The 18,149-nt window shown below is 39.2% G+C and overlaps 1 protein-coding gene across 1 annotated transcript in view; it reads left to right on the top strand.

Annotated features, from left to right (window-relative positions):
• The window catches only part of col4a3 (collagen, type IV, alpha 3), a 42,598-nt gene extending 24,757 nt beyond the window's left edge, over window positions 1-17,841 (top strand). The window contains exons 31-52 of the mRNA XM_055012194.1: window positions 596-709; window positions 786-953; window positions 1,069-1,158; window positions 1,244-1,378; window positions 1,605-1,703; window positions 1,876-1,965; window positions 2,465-2,604; window positions 3,634-3,760; window positions 4,268-4,348; window positions 4,438-4,539; window positions 4,727-4,774; window positions 4,857-5,042; window positions 5,811-5,941; window positions 6,038-6,110; window positions 6,349-6,420; window positions 6,498-6,623; window positions 7,985-8,083; window positions 9,668-9,880; window positions 9,958-10,135; window positions 11,284-11,398; window positions 11,484-11,656; window positions 15,848-17,841. Coding sequence (XP_054868169.1) covers window positions 596-709; window positions 786-953; window positions 1,069-1,158; window positions 1,244-1,378; window positions 1,605-1,703; window positions 1,876-1,965; window positions 2,465-2,604; window positions 3,634-3,760; window positions 4,268-4,348; window positions 4,438-4,539; window positions 4,727-4,774; window positions 4,857-5,042; window positions 5,811-5,941; window positions 6,038-6,110; window positions 6,349-6,420; window positions 6,498-6,623; window positions 7,985-8,083; window positions 9,668-9,880; window positions 9,958-10,135; window positions 11,284-11,398; window positions 11,484-11,656; window positions 15,848-15,929 — 2,642 coding nt within the window. The 3' untranslated portion in view covers window positions 15,930-17,841. The remainder of the gene's footprint in view (window positions 1-595; window positions 710-785; window positions 954-1,068; window positions 1,159-1,243; window positions 1,379-1,604; window positions 1,704-1,875; window positions 1,966-2,464; window positions 2,605-3,633; window positions 3,761-4,267; window positions 4,349-4,437; window positions 4,540-4,726; window positions 4,775-4,856; window positions 5,043-5,810; window positions 5,942-6,037; window positions 6,111-6,348; window positions 6,421-6,497; window positions 6,624-7,984; window positions 8,084-9,667; window positions 9,881-9,957; window positions 10,136-11,283; window positions 11,399-11,483; window positions 11,657-15,847) is intronic.
• Window positions 17,842-18,149: the final 308 nt, after the last annotated feature.

Genomic DNA, 18,149 nt, shown 5'->3' with positions numbered 1-18,149 from the left:
TATTTGGTACATGTATGCCAGTAAATGTATTGTAGATCAGCTGTAGTACCTGGTTGTTCCACCAGATGGAGCCTCATGCTGTTTAATACTGTAGAGACCAGAGGAGGTGTCACTCAGACTACAGTTCATGTTGTCAGGCAGAGAGCATTGTGGGAGTTTAGCTAGCAATGGGCGCCATGACAAAGACTTCCATTGAAGTTTATGACCTCTGATCAGAGCTGATGTTTTTAAGGCAACCTGGGATCAGCTTGGACAGAGTCTCTAAATCTCAATAGACTTTGTATCTGAATCATGCAGCCATTGACTGAAACAGAAATATCAGCAAAGGGCAATGTATTGATTGTTGATTGATAATGCTACAGTTTATTGATATCGCTACATCCTGTCATGAACTGTTCCCTTTACGATACCTGTGTAACAGTGGACGTAAGCAAGAGTTGCTCTGATCTCTGAGATTAAAGACATTTCCACAGTTCCACAACAGACCCAGAACTCGTGATAAAAAGCCAGTAGTAGTACCAGTAGCTGTTCTGGTTCAAGCACAGGAAGCAGACTGTGTTTTAAGCCAACCAAACTGAGCTAACTTGTTTCTCAGGTCATCGCGGTCTGGATGGGGTTACTGGTCCTGCTGGTTTCATTGGAACCTGTGTACCTGGAGATCCTGGACCTGAAGGAGAACCAGGCGTGAGGGGCGTCATCGGATTCCCAGGTACCACACCTGAGTCCACTCAGTGTTTAGGAGGGATCCCACCAGCTCTCAGGCTGACAGGTGTCTGGTCTTTCAGGGATCCGAGGCCTAAAGGGTGAGCCCGGGTACCCTGGACTGCCGGGCGTTGGGGCTCTGGGCCCTCAGGGGCCATACGGGAACCCAGGGTTTGATGGAGCTCCAGGGCCAGTAGGAGGTGTGGGACCGAAGGGTCTGAGAGGGACCGATGGGGAGCCAGGAAGCCCAGGTGAGGATATTCACTGTCAATCAGTTCAAAACTAAACACAAATTAATAATCAATAATGATCAGAGTAGTGGTTTAGGTCTTATTCTACAGAAACATCAACATATGTGTGTTTCAGGAGTCAGAGGGGACCAAGGCCCCCCAGGTCCATTTGGGAGTCCAGGGGCTGATGGGAACCCAGGGGAGTCCGGACAACCAGGACCGAAAGGTTTCATTGATCAATCCGTTGATCAATCGATTGTTTTTCAATCAGTGACTGCAATGATCTCTGACCTGTTGTTGTCATCTTTCAGGTCTCATGGGGGTCAATGGGTTCAGAGGTTCTCAGGGGCCGACTGGCCTGCAGGGGGACCGAGGAGTACCCGGACCGAAAGGAACCCAGACAGATGTCATGATGCCCGGAGATCCTGGAGACCCGGGATTCCCTGGTACATGTTCTGTTCTGTTCTGTAATGTTCTGATTTGTTTGGGTTTCTGCTGTGCCCTGTTGTGTTTGGTTCTGTTCTGAACTGCTCAGTTGGTTCTGTCCTGTTCCACTGTCTTCTGTTCTATTCTAATCTTTACTATTCTGTCCAGTTCTATTTGGTTTCATTGTATTTTATTGTGGAATGTGTGGAATGACGTGTTGTGGATTCACATGTCGTTCTACTTCAGGTGCTAAAGGTCTCACTGGTCCTAAAGGAGAGAGGGGCCTTGCGGGGCTCCGGGGCCGCGACGGCAGCGATGGTAAACCTGGAAACGCCGGACCACGAGGTGAATACAACAGACTGTTAGTGACGTTCTTCAGATAAAATCCTGATCTTAATTTAGATTGAACGATTTAATACAACTTTCTGTGCAGCAGAGGGTTAAAAAGACAAAATGTGTATATAAATAAAATAGAACAATTTAAAAAACTATGACGATTGTGTGTTTGTGTTTTCAGGACTTCCTGGACACCCCGGTAGAGATGGAGCGAGAGGTCCTCCTGGTCCCGCTGGACTCCCCGGCAACCCTGGACCAATGGGGATGCCAGGTAACATCCCACTTGTAATTAAACATTTTTAACATGACAATAAAACGTCAATTTAAATGAAACAACACACACAAGCACCACTAAACCTACTACTAGACAGATTCTCTCAGATCTTTGTTCAAAAAGTTTCATCTGGATCAGAAGGATTCCCGTTTGGAAGTCAGGATCAGATCATCTTTCTTCCTTCTTGGATTGTACCACCCTGATCAAGATACAAACAGAAGTAATTTTCGACATGTGTTTTATGTTTTAAACCATTAAAAGGAAAAACTTCCAATAGTTGATCAAACAGGGTTCTTCATTTGTGGAGTCCACAACTTTTTAACTTTTGATTTTACATTTAAGCATTTTTGGATCACAGGTATCCCAGTCCTACTAAATAGTTTTGACATGCTGAAGGTTTGATACAGATCAAACCAGATTATGTCATACAATCAGATTTTTTTGTTTTGACCAACCTGCTTCCAAGATTTAATCCAACCTGCTGCATTCTCTGCAGGCTGTAAAGGTGAAAAAGGCTGTTTCGGACCTTGTGGGATTCCTGGTTCAAAAGGTAAACCAGGACCAGAGGGGCCTAAAGGTCCTAAAGGAGAACCGAGCCCACCTGGACCAGGATCTAAGGGATGTCCAGGAATGAAGGTGTCACACATGACTAAAACCAAACCCTTGATAAGATGAATTAAATCAGCAGTATTACGGCCTGAATGATTATTTTTCAAATCTTTAAATAATCTTCCCCCAAATTCAGAGCAAAAAGGATTCACTGACTGAACATCTAGTAATCAATAGGAACTATGATACAACACTGTGCACTGAGAAGCCTCTAGTCTCCATCAGTTACTGCAGCACTGAAGCTCAGACATCTGCAAGTTCAAAAATAAGTTTGAAAAGGCTGTGAGTCCAAAAATTTGTTGGAACAGAGGAAAATGAGATGTTCTGATGTCAGATTTTCCCCATTTAGGCTACAGTGGGTGTTACCAAGGGGGCTGTGCACAGAGAAGCCTCTAGTCTCCACCAGTTACTGCAGCAATTTAGGTCTCACTAATTTTTGGTGAGACCAAAAATTAGTTTTAATAAAGTGAAATAAGGCTCTGTGATGTCAGATTTACCATTTGTAAGCTAGAATAGATAGCCAGGGGATTGTGCACACAGAAGCCTCTAGTCTCCACTCATGCACTGCAACACAACAGCTTAGACACCTGTGAGCCCATAAATAAGACTGAAATAAGACACTGTAGTGCCAGATTTACCAAAGACCAGGCAGTTTTATCTACTGTTTTCAATTAGCAGAACATTTTAAGCATCAATTCAGCAAAATGTACAAAGATGTTTTTCTATATAAGCTAAGAACCAAGACAATTATTTGGCAAAAACTGCAGCAGTCAGGAATTCTGAGATGCAGAAAAACATTTAACGGGTTTGAGTATCAGTATTTGTAGGATGCCGTACGATAAATTATTTTTAAGATGCTTTTACCCATAATGTGTTATCCCTGTACGCAGACAATGTTCTGCTTTATGTTTACATTGATTCCACTTATATATAATTAATTAATCCTTTAGTATGACATATTAGTTTGACATATTGACATGTTTAGCACCAGGATCACATTTCAAAGACTTTTTTTACAACTCTGAAGCATCTTCTCCTGCTCTGTCTTCATCTCAGGGTAGCCCAGGTTGTCCAGGAATTCCGGGTACAAAGGGACATCCAGGACACTGTGGAGACCTCGGTCCTCCAGGAAAGTGTGGCCCCTGTGGCCCCAAAGGACCCTCTGGACCCCCAGGATGCAGAGGTCTGATGCTTCATTATCTAACTCTACTGTCATATGTATAGAAAAGGTAGACTGTTTCAAATGATATCAGACAATTTTTACTCATTATGGACAAGTATCAAGTCATTTTGAACTATTTTTACCCATTTTGGACAAATTTCAAGTCGAAATATCGAAAAACTAGAAATGTAGAAAGATTTTTTCTATATAGCCTAAGAACCAAGACAATTATTCAGCAAAAAATGTGCAACAGTCATGAATTCTGAGATGCAGAAAAACATTTAACTGGTTGGAGTATCAATATTTGTAGGATGCCATATAATAAATTCATTTTAGGGTGCTTTTGCCCTGAATTTGTTATCCTCATACGCAGACGATGTTCTGCTGTATGTTTGCATTGATTCCACTAATTTACAAAGAAATTAATCTGTTCGTTGACATATTAACACTGAAGAAACAGACTGATACCTATATAAACTTGATCATACACATATAAAAACTAACCGAAACCCTGACTGTTGCTCTTAGGACCTCCGGGGACTCCTGGTGATAAAGGTTGTGATGGTCCTCCAGGTAAAAGCGGACCTCCAGGACCCACCGGCCTTACAGGTACAGTATAATTAATGTAACACCCAGTAAACATGCCAAAATATGTGTCCTCTCAGCTTCGTTTTTATTGATTATACCTTCATTTTTAGGCAACAAGGGCGCTCCTGGAGATCCTGGTCCAGCTGGTCCCAGAGGAAACCAGGGACAGGACGGGATACCTGGACCTCCTGGAGAGAAAGGAGCTATGGGAGGTAGGACAAAGTACAAGAAATTGACTTTAGAGATGCACAAAACTTTAAACAAAATGGACCAACATCATATTAGGAGGGTGGTTTTTAGCATTTTGGGCCATCAGTCTAGATAAAGTAGTTTTAATTGGACATTGACCAACTACCATCTTGGTTCTATCTGGATAAAACTATGACTTCCTGTCCTCAGCTCCTGGAACTGGACCTCGAGGACCAGAAGGGAAGAAAGGTCAACCAGGTGAGTCTTCAGATCCACCTGAGTTCAGTCCGAACTGAAGAAGAAGAAGAAGAAACTAAGGTGTCACTTCTGGTCTCCTCAGGGTGTTCTGGAGAAAAGGGTCCCCCTGGTCCCTGTGGGCCTCCGGGTCCATGTGGTCTCCCAGGGAACCCAGGATGCTCCGGGCCTCCTGGACCTCCTGGTCCTGCTGGATGTCCCGGCAAAGACGGGGTCTGCATCAAAGGAACCAAAGGAGACAGAGGAGTTCCTGGAGGGAGAGGAACCAAAGGTAGTTTGAATCCGACTGGTTTTGAAGTCCATTTGTGTCTCTTTCAGTCTTTGTAGTTGTTTGTGTTTCTTTGTCACAGTTTTGTGAGTTTTGGTATTTGTTCTGAGGATTTTTTTGCACCTGTTTTAGTCAGTTTGTGTCTCTTTATGGTTGTTTGAAGTCTTTTTCTGCTCATTTTGTGTCCATTTTCACCTATTTTTTCCTGGTTCAGGTTCTGTGTTTTTTTTGTTTCTTTACATTGGTTTGCCATCTGTTTGTGTTGGTTTGTTGTTATTTTCCACCCACTAATCTTTTTGTGTGTCTATAAGCTGTTTTGTTTGTGTTGTTAAGACCTGTGCTAATCTTGCGTGTCTTTCTATTTGCTTTTATTTCTGATCTTTTTGTGTCTATTTGTGGATGTTTTGCATCTTTGGAGTTGTTTATTTCTCTCTGCCACCTTTTTTGTTTTCTCTTATTGTTTTTTTTTTTTTTTAGATAATTTTGTATGTATTTGTGGTTGTTTTTTGTCTGTTTTCATTTTTGCGTCAGTTTCTGATCACTCTGTGTCTCCTTGTAGTTGTTTTGTATCTGTTTACAATGGTAAAACACAAAATACTACAAAGAGGTGCAAAACAACCCCCAAAAAACACATTTTTCAGTTATTGTACCAGAAACAAAACCGTCTTATTTGGTTTTAGTCCATCTCAAATCGGTATTGTCATCAGTTAACAGGTAAGCTGGATATCTTCTCTGTATATAAAGATAGAAATACTGTATGTCTGTCTGCAGGTCCTCCTGGTAGTTTTGGTCCTCCTGGTCCTCCTGGTCCAGGCTGTAAAGGAGATAAAGGATGTCAAGGACCAAAAGGTAACCCAGGACCACCTGGTTGCGTCGGAGACCCCGGACACCGAGGCTGTGTGGTAACTACATGTGCTACCTGGTTAAACTGAGAGGTTTCAGCTTCGGACACACCTGTGAGTGTTTATTACAGCTGCTGTTGTTGTTGTTGTTTACAGGGCAGAGATGGAATACCGGGTCCACCTGGACAGAAAGGCCTGAGAGGACCGCTCGGTACCAAAGGACCTTCTGGTAAGAAAAACACATCACACATTAGAAAAATCTGTTTCAATAAATTCAACTATTGGTTCCAGAATGTTAAGTTGTCGTCAATACGGCCACAAATGACCACAAAGAAATACAAAGCCACCACAAAGAAACACAAAACGACTGCAAAGAGACGCAAAACAACCACAAAATACACAAAACAACCACAAAGAGACACAAACAACTACACCTTCTCTGAGCTGCTCCTCTGTTTGTGTTCCAGGTCTGAAGGGGGACGAGGGACCTCCGGGACCCTGCGGCCCTCGGGGATCCCCGGGACCACCTGGAAGGACAGGTAACTGAGTGACATCACACTTACCTGAGTAACACCCCTGAGCGCTGCTGATTGATGCTGACCGCTGCCCCCTGCAGGACCGCGAGGGAGGGACGTGACCCGGAAGGTGGAGCTGTGTCCAGGAGAGAAAGGCTCACCTGGAGATCCGGGACCGCCAGGACGAAGAGGACCACCAGGGGGCGCAGGGGCACCTGGACCTAAAGGTGAGGAGTTAACTACAGCTCCCAGAGTGCACCTTGGCAGGAAACGTCCAATCACAGAGCTGTAAAATCAGTTTCATTAGAACAGTGAAGATTTTTGATTCAGGCCTCCAATGGCTTCGTCTCCATGGCAACCACACCAGAGGATCATGGGTATTGTAGTTTTTAGACATATATGTTGCAAAACCTGATTTCTTAAAGGAGTACCCTTTTAAAAAAATGGATTTTTTTCTACTTTAACTGTAAATTTAATGTTGTTTTACAGATTTTCTCAGTTTTGTTACCTCACAGATAAGTATTAAAATTACTGAAGATATAATAATGTTGATTGTTAAAAATAAATAAAAAATGTAAATAATGTCCACATCATATATTTGGAATTTTATAAATAGTAATTTGTTCTTTTACAATGTGTGACTGTAAAATTAAACTATTCTTTTCTCTATTTAAATACTTGAAATGGTATTAATTTACATGTTAACTGTAAAAAAAAATAACAAAAAAAAACCAGGTCAAACTGTAAATAATTCCTACATCAAATGTCAATATTTTTATAAATCAGACTTTGTTGTTTTTCAGTGCGTGACTGGTAAATTACATCTTCTTGAAAACGAATTTGTCTAGTTTGTAGCTTTATGCATAATATCTAGTAAGATCACAGGGAAAAGAAGTTTAATTTACATGTTAACTATACAAAACTGTAAATTAAGTCCACTTTAAAGTATTTTTTTTCTTCTACAAACATTCTGCAATGTAAAATGCATGTACTGCATTTAAATGATCAAAAATATCATTATTTGTACAGCTATCTACAGTTATTTGAAACAAACATTATTTATATTAAGAACAGAAAAATTCTAGATCACTTTTTAAAATTGTGGTTTTGGAGATTTGTTTTCCTCTTTTTTAAAATTATAGATAATATCTCACTATATCAAAGAAAAAAGTATAAATTCTAAATAATTTCAACATCAAAAAAATTTTAATTATTCAATTGATTTAAATCAGCTCAAATCTAATGATCTTAAAGATATTTCCAGTTATTTTCACTGGGTTTTTTTTTGTTTTTTTTTTTTAAAGTTGCAATATTCTGCCGTTTTTATTTTATTTTATTTTTCTGGCAGCTTGCTGAAAAATTTAAAATTAAAAAAAAAAAGATATTTCTTTTTAAAGTGTGCTAAAACGTACGAAAAACTTGGTAAGAAAAGGAGGTAATACAATATTGTATTATGTAACCTAAAAAATATACAGGGTGTGGAAATGTGAAAAAATATGTAATGTTAAAACCATATAACGATGTAAATTATGTGTAAAAATGCAACAAATGTGCATTTTTGAAGCATTGCTGTGTTTCGTGGCTGCAGGTTCTCGAGGCTTCGATGGTAAAACTGGTAGAAAAGGACAACGAGGTCGACCTGGACTGAAAGGAGATAAAGGAGACCGAGGATTCCCCGGACCGATTGGTGAGAAATCTGATCTACTGTTGAAACAGAAACACTAAACTAACATTGCAGCTGGTTAATTCAGACAGAAATAAAAAAACTTGCCTTTAAGCATCAAATATCTCCAGAAATTTAAATGTCACAGTCATGAAATTTGGCGAGGACTCAGACAGATTGGTTTCCTACAGATCTAAATTACTGAAGGCTCCATTAGAAATCACATTTTTAAATATTGGTCCTTGAAAAAAGTGCAAAATTTTCTATTTAAGGTGGTACTGTGTCCACAGAAAGTTCCTGTAAGTGTATGATATATATATATATATATATATATATATATATATATATATATATATATATATATATATATATATATATATATATATATATATATATATATATATATATATATATATATATGGATGGATGGATCCATATAGAGTCGACATTTCACCAACTTTTGAGGCTCTAACATCAGTGGAATCTGATGTGCGACAAGTGTGACACGACAAGGTTCCAGTTTTTAGACATTTTGATTTGAAACTTATCAAAACAAGTCAAAATGTGCCCAAAAAATTGTCCAGAATGGTTCAATATTTGTCCAAAATTACTTGAAACATGTTCAAAATTAGTAAAATTTGTCCAAAATGACTTTACGCCCATCCAAAGGGACTTAAAATTGTCCAAAATGACAACACTCTGTAATTTTTAGACTTAGAAATGGAAAAACTGGTAAAATGTGAAACCAGGGTGGTATGATGTCCCCAGAAAGTTCCTGTCAGTGCTTATATATCCATATTTCTGACTAACACAATGCAATATTCTGACATAGAACACAATATCATCTGCATACGAGGATACCAAAATCAGGGCAAAAACACCTTAAAATGAATTTACTATATGACATCCGACAAATATTGACACTCCAACCAATTTTGTGTTTTTCTACATCTCAGAATTCATGACTTTTGCACATTTTTGCCAAATAGTTGTCTTGGTTCTTAGCTTATATACAAAAGAATCTTTCTACCATTTCCTACACTATATTGGTTTAATGAATGCTTCCCACAGAGGACACATTTTCAACTGCTGACTCTTGAAAATGGAAAGAAGTGCCATGTTTTCAAGCAAGTGTGAGATTGTGTCCCCATAAGGTACCTGTAAGCATTTATATAGGGATGGATCTATATGTCCTACTAACACAATGCGATCTTCTGACACATAACATGAACAGTTTGTCCATCTTGAAGACAAAAATGTCAAATTGTTGGTTCCAGCTTCTACTGTGTGATGATTTGTGGCTTTATGGCGTTTCAGTCCATCAAAATATGAATATTATGGAAATATAAAGAGTAACAATTTTACAGTTCACATCACTGATCATAGTGTCGTTCCATCAGTTAGTGTCACTTTGAAAGTTGTTTATTTTAGATTTTTCTGCCATCTCATCTAAAAATCTGGTCAGTTTTTTATTTGAGCGCCTTAAAGCTTCCTGGGTTCACCTCAGATGATCTCACACTGGGTCTCCTAATGTATTTATTTAATCTGTTTACACTGTTAAATGCTGCACATTGATGCCATTGTCTACTGCTGACTCTGTGTCTGCAGGTCGGGAAGGTTTTCGTGGTCCAACCGGAGCTAAAGGACTTCCTGGTCAGCCAGGCAGCTGCGAGACGCCAACCAGGAAGACCGGCTTCCTGTTCACCAAACACAGCCAGGAACTGTACATCCCACAATGCCCCGAAGGATCGTCGCTCCTATACAGCGGCTACTCGCTGCTGTTCATCAACGGGAACAACCGAGCTCATGGCCAGGACCTCGGTACCAGCAGCCCTCTGACGCTGACAGATTCACTCTTTATTAAAGGTTAGATGGTGATGAAGTATGTTTCTCTGCAGGTACGTTGGGCAGCTGCCTCCCTCGGTTCAGCACTATGCCCTTCCTGTTCTGCAGCACCGATGAAACCTGCCGCTACGCCTCCCGCAACGACTACTCCTATTGGCTGTCCACCAACGACCAGCTGCCCGCTGACCTGCCATTCATCTCCGAAGAGTCGCTGAGGAACCACATCAGCCGGTAACACAAACGCACACATTTGTTCTCATCTTGCATCTCAAACTGTCGCAGAAAGAGACTAAAAAGCTCCACAAAAGTCATAAATGATCACAAACAGACTCAAAATGACTACAGAAATACACAAATTGCCTAAAAAGATGTAAAAACAGCAGCAAACCTGCACAGAATGGCCACAAAAAGACAAAAATCAACCAAAAGAGACTGAAAACAACTAAAACACACAGATGACCACTAAGAAACACAAAACCACTCAAGACCACAAGACACAAAACAGCTACAAACAGACATAAAATTACCATAAAGACACAAAACAACTAAAAAGATGAAAAATATAACAACAGGACATCGAAGGCCCTAAGAGACTCAAAACCACTAAAAAACAGTGCAAAATACACAAAAATGACTATGAAAGGTACAAAATGATTACAAAGACACACAAAACCACTCAAGAGACTTAAAAGCAGTAGAGAAATCAAACAAAATGACCTCAAAGAGTCCCAGAACAACTGAGAAACCATACACATTAGTCACAAAAACATACAAAATGGCCACAAAGAGACCTAAAATCACCGCAAAGAAGCACTAAAAAAGACTCAAAATTCCTAAAAATGACACAAAAAAGACACAAAAAGATACAAGATTCCTAAAAATGATTTAAAAAGCAACAGCAAATCTACCAAAACAGCTATAAAGACACACAAAATGGCCACACAGACACAAAATGACCATAAAGACATGCGAAACAGCTAAAAACAGACTAAGTATAACCACAACAGGACAATGAAGGCCGTAAAGAGACTCAAAACCACTCAAAAATACACAGAAATTCCAAGGAAAGGTACAAAATGACAACAACGATATACAAAACCTCTCAAGAGACTTAAAACCGGTAAAGAAAACAAATAAAATGACCACAAAGAGTCTCAGAACAACTGAAAAGCCATAAAAATCATCCACAAAAACATGCAAAATGACTACAAAGAGAACTAAACTTACCGCAAAGAAGCACAAAAAAGAGACTCAAAACTCCTAAATATAATACAAAACAGTCGCAAAAAGACACAAAACAACTACAAGTTTGAAAATGTGCATGTCGTCAGCATGTGTGTTACCGTGTGTTGAAGGTTTGTGCGTTTGTTGTGTTGCAGGTGTTCTGTTTGTGAAGCCAGAGCCAACGTGATCGCTATCCACAGTCAGACCAGATTTATCCCAGACTGTCCCTCTGGATGGGACTCGCTCTGGTCTGGATTCTCCTTCGTCATGGTGAGCAGACGCTGTTCTTTCAAAATAAAAGCCTTCAGAAGTATCGACTTGTGGTTGCTTTGACCGTGGTTCTGTCGGTCTCCAGGAAACCGGAGTCGGGGCTGAAGGTTCAGGTCAACCGCTGGCATCGCCCGGATCCTGTCTGGAAAACTTCCGGAAGATTCCCTTCATCGAGTGTCATGGCAGAGGAACCTGCAACTACTACACCGACTCCTACAGCTACTGGCTGGCGGCCCTCAACCCCGCCGACATGTTCAGGTACGTGTATCTGTAGAGACTGTTTTCAGATACTAAGCACCTTCAATGACTTATTTATCCCCTTGTTCAGATACAAAACAGTTTTAATGACTTGTTTATCAGTCTGTTCAAGTGCAAAACACTTGTATTGACTTGTTTATTACTGAATTCAGGTACAAAACACTTTAACTGACTTGTTTATTACCATGTTCAAGTACAAAATACCTTAAAATGACTTGTTTATTACCGAGTTCAGGTACGAAACACCTGAAATGACTCTTTTATTACTATGTTCAGGTACAAAACATCAGTATTGGCTCGTTTATTGCTGCGTTCAAGTACGAAACACCTTAAATGACTCCTTTATTGCTGTGTTCAGGTTCAAGACTCCTTCAATGACTTAGTTTTAACTGTGTTTAGGTACAAAACACCTTAAATAACTAGTTTATTACTATATTCAGGTACAAAACACATTCAATCACTTGTTTATTGATATGTTCAGGTACAAAACACTTGTAATGACTCGTTTATTACTTAGTTCAAGTATGAAACACCTTAAATGACCTATTTATTGCTGTGTTCAAGAACAAAACATCTCAAATGGCTCGTTTATTACTGTGTTGAAATTCAAAATACCATTTTCGATTCATTTATTACCTTGTTTGGGTACAAAACACATTAAATGACTCATCTAGGTTCAAAATACCATTTTCAACTTGTTTATTACTGTGGTCTGCAACACTTTCACTTACATATTCAGTTACAAAACACCTTTTTTTTTTAACTATGCTATGAAACACAATTGTGTAAAGAACTCAGGTATGAAACACTTTTGTGTGATATAACAACAATTTCAAGTTGGCAGTTTGTTCAGGTATACAACAGTATCGTCAGCATATCGAGGTATGTAATGTGTTTAGGTATGCAAATGTTCAGTTACTTAATCAGTCCCTCCAGGAATTCACGATGTTGCAATTGCGCGAATTCACGTGAATTCAACCAATCTCCGTGAATTTTTCGCAGCTTGCAATTTTGTCCAATCACCGCAACTTTTCCGCAATTTTGGCCCACCTCCCATGAGTTCCACCAATCATAGCAGTCCTCAGCACAAACATATTGCACGTATGTCACCGAATTCACTTCTTTGTTTTTGGTTTGAAGATGCAGACATGTCCCATTCTAATGTCTCTCATTTACCAACAAAAATTACTGCTGAAGACCATGAAAAACAATGAATTCCCTGATGTTCTTTACCAAAGCGGAAGTAAGCTGTTTACACCCGTGAAATATTGTGGTGGAATACAAAATAAAATTAAAAATAAAAATCATCGATTTATGCCTGAAACAAGCAGATTGCAGCACTGAAAGAATGAAGGGAAGTTAGATTCATTTCTCTGCAAAGAAATGCAGCGGAGTTATGTGATGATTGGTGTATGTGAATCATTCCTCTGTTAGCAACATTACTCAAAAACAGACAAAGGGATTTGGATGGAATTTTCAGGAAAGGTCAGAAATGACACAAGGACCAAGTGATTAGATTTTGGCAGTGATGGGGCTTAAAGTCTGGATCCATGGATTTGTTAAGTATTTCCCATTGAGATAGCGGCACAGCGTCTGATAGCGGCACGGTAACCATGACAACAAGTGAACACTACGTCAGCTGCCTGCTGATGATCACATCATTGTGATCCTACTACAGATTCACTGCTGTGGACATATCAGAAATGAGGAGCAAGGAATAATTGATTACATTGTGGGGGTGTTTCTGAGTCTCATCAATTCCTGCTGCCCGCTACATATTTAGGTCACGTGATTCGGTATGTACACGTGCATAACAGACACCTGTGCTCAGCGCAAGGTCAGGTAATGAACAGTCTTGGTGGAGTGCTGCGCTCTGAGTGCTTTTCTTGTTAATTGACGTGACAAGCCGTGAGCGTGTGTGAAAATGTGTGTGCCAGGAAGAAAAATTTACTTTTTAAGCCGCTGACAGATATGTCCAAATGTGATTCATTCAGTAGTACATTAGCAATTAGTGCCTTAAATCTACCAACTACTTCATGCTAAACCAGTATCTGGCTGCTGCTAATTTCCGACTGTGGTATGCCAGCTTTTGTGTAAATGGGTTGGAGCATTAAAGAATTAATTTCGGAATAAATATTATAAATTACAATGTTGAAACATGTTCTAAAAGCTGAAAAAAATGCAACTTTTTAGCAATTGTCACTGTCTCCTGCAATTGCATCGCAACAAATAAGCTTAAAACATCACAACTTACATTGCAATTTTTTAGAATTCAGGCATTTTCAGCCACAACAACCTTGAAAACCACCCTCGAAATCCTGGAGGGGCTACTTAATACACTCAGGTATACTACAGTATTCTCAACATATCAAAGTATGTAATATCTTCACAGAGTCTTCAGTTATAAAACAGTATCGTCAACATATCGAGGTACACAACGTGTTCAAGTGTACGAAAGTATTGCCAACATATCGAGGTACGCGACTGTACAAGTATGCAACACATTCAGGTATACCACAGTATCATCAACATACGGAGACATGCAGATTGGTCAGGTACGCAACATGTCCAGGTACTTAATACATTCAGGTATCCAACAATATCTTCAATATATCAACGTAAACAGCATGTTCAGGTCCACAAGAGCATACAGAGGGATTCAACACATTCAAGTATATAATATTATTATCAACATATCACTGTATGCAATATATTGAGTTACACAACAGTACTGTTGACATGTTCAGGTCCATAGTATTGTCAGATACACAACAGTATCATCAACATATTGAGGTACACATGTTCAGGTATACAATACACTTAAATATTGAACAATATCATCAACATAATCAGGTACACATAGTGTCATAAACATACTAAATTACAACAAAACACTACAGTATCGTCAACATATTGAGGTACACATGTTCAGGTACACAATACACTTAAACATAAAGCAGTATTGTCAACATATTGATGTATACAAAGTGTCATAAACATGCAAAATTACAACAAAACACAACAGTATTGTCAGCATATTGAGGTACACATAGTGTCGTAAACATACTAAATTATAGCAAAACACAACAGTATTGTCAACATGTTGATCTACATATGTTCAGGTAAACAATACACTTAAGTATACAACAGTATCGTCAACATATTGATCTACACATAGTGTCAAACATCCTAATTACAACAAAACACAAACGTAATGTCAATATATTGAGGTGCACAATACACTTAAGCATACAACAGTATCATCAACATATTAAGGTACACATGTTCAGGTAAACTATACACTTAAATATTAAACAGTATTGTAAACATACTGAGGTACACAGTGTCATAAACATACTTAATTACAACAAAACAACAATATCATCAACATATTCAGGTACACAATGCACTTAAGTATAGAACACTATCGTCAACATATTGAGGTACACAATGTGTCATAAGCGGACTAAATTACAACAAAACACAACAGTACCATCAACATATTGAGGTACACATAGTCTCATAAACATACTTAATTACAACAAAACACAACAGTATCATCAATATATTCAGGTACACAATACATTTAAGTATAGAACAGTATCATCAACGTATTAAGGTACACATAGTGTCGTAAACATACTAAATTACAACAAAACAGAACAGTATCATCAATATATTGAGGTACACATGTTCAGGTACATTATACACGTAAGTATACAACAGTATCATCAACATATTGAGGTACAAAATACACCTAAGTATACAGTAGTATCATCAACATATTGAGGTACACATCATGTCATAAGCATGCTAAATTACAACAAAACACCCGCATGCACATTAAGATGTACAACGTCTTTATCACTTTACATCAAACGCCTTTATCTTCAGGAACACAACAGCTCCATCTTTATTGAATTTATTTGGATTTTTATCTTAAATTTCTGCCAGTAATATTCAATAAAATATTTTAAGCCATTGTGTCAATTATAAGAGCACATCTTCATCTGTTGTCTTCTGAAAGCAGCAACAGCAGACTAAACATTCAGGTTCCACCAGGTTAATGGAGATCAGCTGTAGTCCTCAGAGCGGCCATCAGAGGGCAGCGTCTTCTCTTTAACCAGAGCTTTACCAGGTAAACTCCACCTGTACTTCAGTCCAACTACGTCTCTGTGTGTCGTCCTGCAGCAAACCGAGGCCTCAGACTGACCGAGGAAACCTTCCAGGAGACCTGATCAGCCACTGTAGAGTCTGCATGAAGCTGCTGTAAATACTGCTACTGCAAACACGACTGATGACCGTGTGTTACTGCCAGACACAGACTCTGTGGCTCTGTCCCGGCCGTACTACATTACCCATGAGCCTCGGCTGCTGTTGCCGTGGAGAAGAAGCCGGACGGTGAACTGATCTAAACAGTTTCTAATCTAATTTCTGTGACGAGCCGAAGCTAAAGATTCCACTTTGTGGAGACGTCAAAGTGAGAAACGCTGTGATTGGTTGTTTGCTAGTGACACGCCCCTTTAATGGTGGAATTAACTTCTGTTTAAAAACTCTCTCTGGTTCTGTTGTGTCTCTTTGTGGTTGTTTTGTGCGTTTTTGTGATCATTTTGTGTTTTTTGTTGCTGTTTTTGTCTCTTTGTGGTTGTTTTGTGTCTTTTTGTGATGGATTTGTCTCTTTGTGGTTGTTTTGTGTTTTTTTGTTGGTGTTTTTGTCTCTGTGGATGTTTTGTATGTTTTCGTTGTTGTTTTGCATCTTTGTGGTTGTGTTTTTGTCTGTTGGGGGTTTTGGAGGTTGTGTTTTTGTCTGTCTTTGTCACCATTTTGTGCCTTTTTGTGTGTCTCCTTGTGGTTTTTTGAGTGTTTTTGGGGTCAATTTATGTTGTTTTCTTGTTGTTTTGTGTCTTTGTGGTTGTTTTTTGTCTCTTTGCGGTTGTTTTGCATTGTTTTGTTGTTGTTTTGACTCTGTGGTTATTTTTTGTCTGTCGGTAGATGTTTTGCATCTCTTTTCAGTTGCTTTCTGTCTCTTTGTAGTTTTGTGCATTTCTGTGGTCGTTTTGTGTATTATTGTTGTTGTTTTGCATCTTTCTGGTTGTTTTTTGTTAGTTTGTAGTTCTTTTGGGTCTCTTTGTGGTTGTTTTGTGTGTTTTTCTGGTCATATTGTGTTTTTTGTTGGTGTTTTTGTCTCGTCTCATTGTAGTTGTTTTGTGTCTCTGTTTTTGTTTTGTGTTTTTGTGGTTGTTTTTTTTGTCTCCTTGTGGTTATTTGTTGTCTGTTGTTGGATGTTTTGTGTCTTTTTTCAGTTGCTTTCTGTCTCTGAAGTTTTTTGTGTCTTTTTGTAGTCGTTGTGTGTCTCTGGTTGTTCTTTGTCTCCTTAATGTTATTTTTTGTTGGTTGGCGGTTGTTTTGTGTCTCTCTTTAGTTACTTTCTGTCTCTGTAGGTTTTTTGTGTCTTTTTGTGGTTGTTTTGAAATCTGTTTGTTGTTGTTTTGTGTCTTTCTGGATGTTTTTTGTCTGCTTGTACTTTTGTGTCTCTTTTTAGTTGCTTTCTGTCTCTTTGTGGCCATTTTTTGTGTTTTTGTTGTTGTTTTGCGTCTCTTTGTCATTTTCTGTATCTTTGCATTCATTCTGCCTCTTCGTGGTCTTTTTAACTTCCTTCATCGTCATTTTGTGCGTCTCTTTGTGGTTCTTTTGCGTGTCTTTGTCATTTCTGAATAACACAAAGTTGCCTTTATGAAAGAAAAGAACTTGATTCTTGGCTCTGTGACATTGAGGCCATAAGTTTTTGGACGGTGATGCGGTTTTCGTAGATTAAATCTAATGTTAGTGTGTCCGGTTACTTTTGATCGTGTGAAACAAATGGCTGTAAATCCGACATGTTTAATGCAATATTTAAGTGAAACCTCTTGAAATAAAGCTGAAAGTCACACCCAGATTGCTTCCCTTCACGCACACCACTTCGCTGTCCAGATACTTTTGGCCGACTGTACCTGCAGTGACTAATGATGGTGTTTAGTTTGCAGCTAATAACTTCTCTCAGGATGTCTGCAGGATGTTCTGCGCTGTAATAAGTTTCTCATGTGAACGCCGAGATCAGATTATTCTCCGATTAATGTCCCTCAGTGGGGGAAAACTAAATGAAAGCAGCAGGACCACAGTTTGATTCATTAAATCTCATCATCCAATCGCGTCGGAGCTTACCCTTTTATTCCAGCCGGCGATGCGTTCAGGTGTTCTTCGTGATGTGAACGCTTCGCTCCGCATTAAAAACCCCAACTCAGTTTCCAGAAATCTGCATGTTTTGTGTGACTTCACTCAGTGACTCAGTGTGGAAACAAAAAGTGTACGCATCACACAGAGGAAGCGTGATGTCACCGCCTTCCCATCACGACCCCCTGCATGCATGTGCGTGTGTGTGCGTGTGTGTGTGTGTGTGTTCATGCCGGCGGCTCCTTGGCGACGGCTGCCTGCTGTTAATGTGTTACCGCGGCAA

Source organism: Amphiprion ocellaris, chromosome 7 (genome assembly GCF_022539595.1).
Source record: "Amphiprion ocellaris isolate individual 3 ecotype Okinawa chromosome 7, ASM2253959v1, whole genome shotgun sequence".
Lineage (NCBI taxonomy): Eukaryota > Metazoa > Chordata > Actinopteri > Pomacentridae > Amphiprion > Amphiprion ocellaris.
Note: the sequence above shows the minus strand (reverse complement) of the source record. Positions and strands in the feature narration are given on the sequence as shown.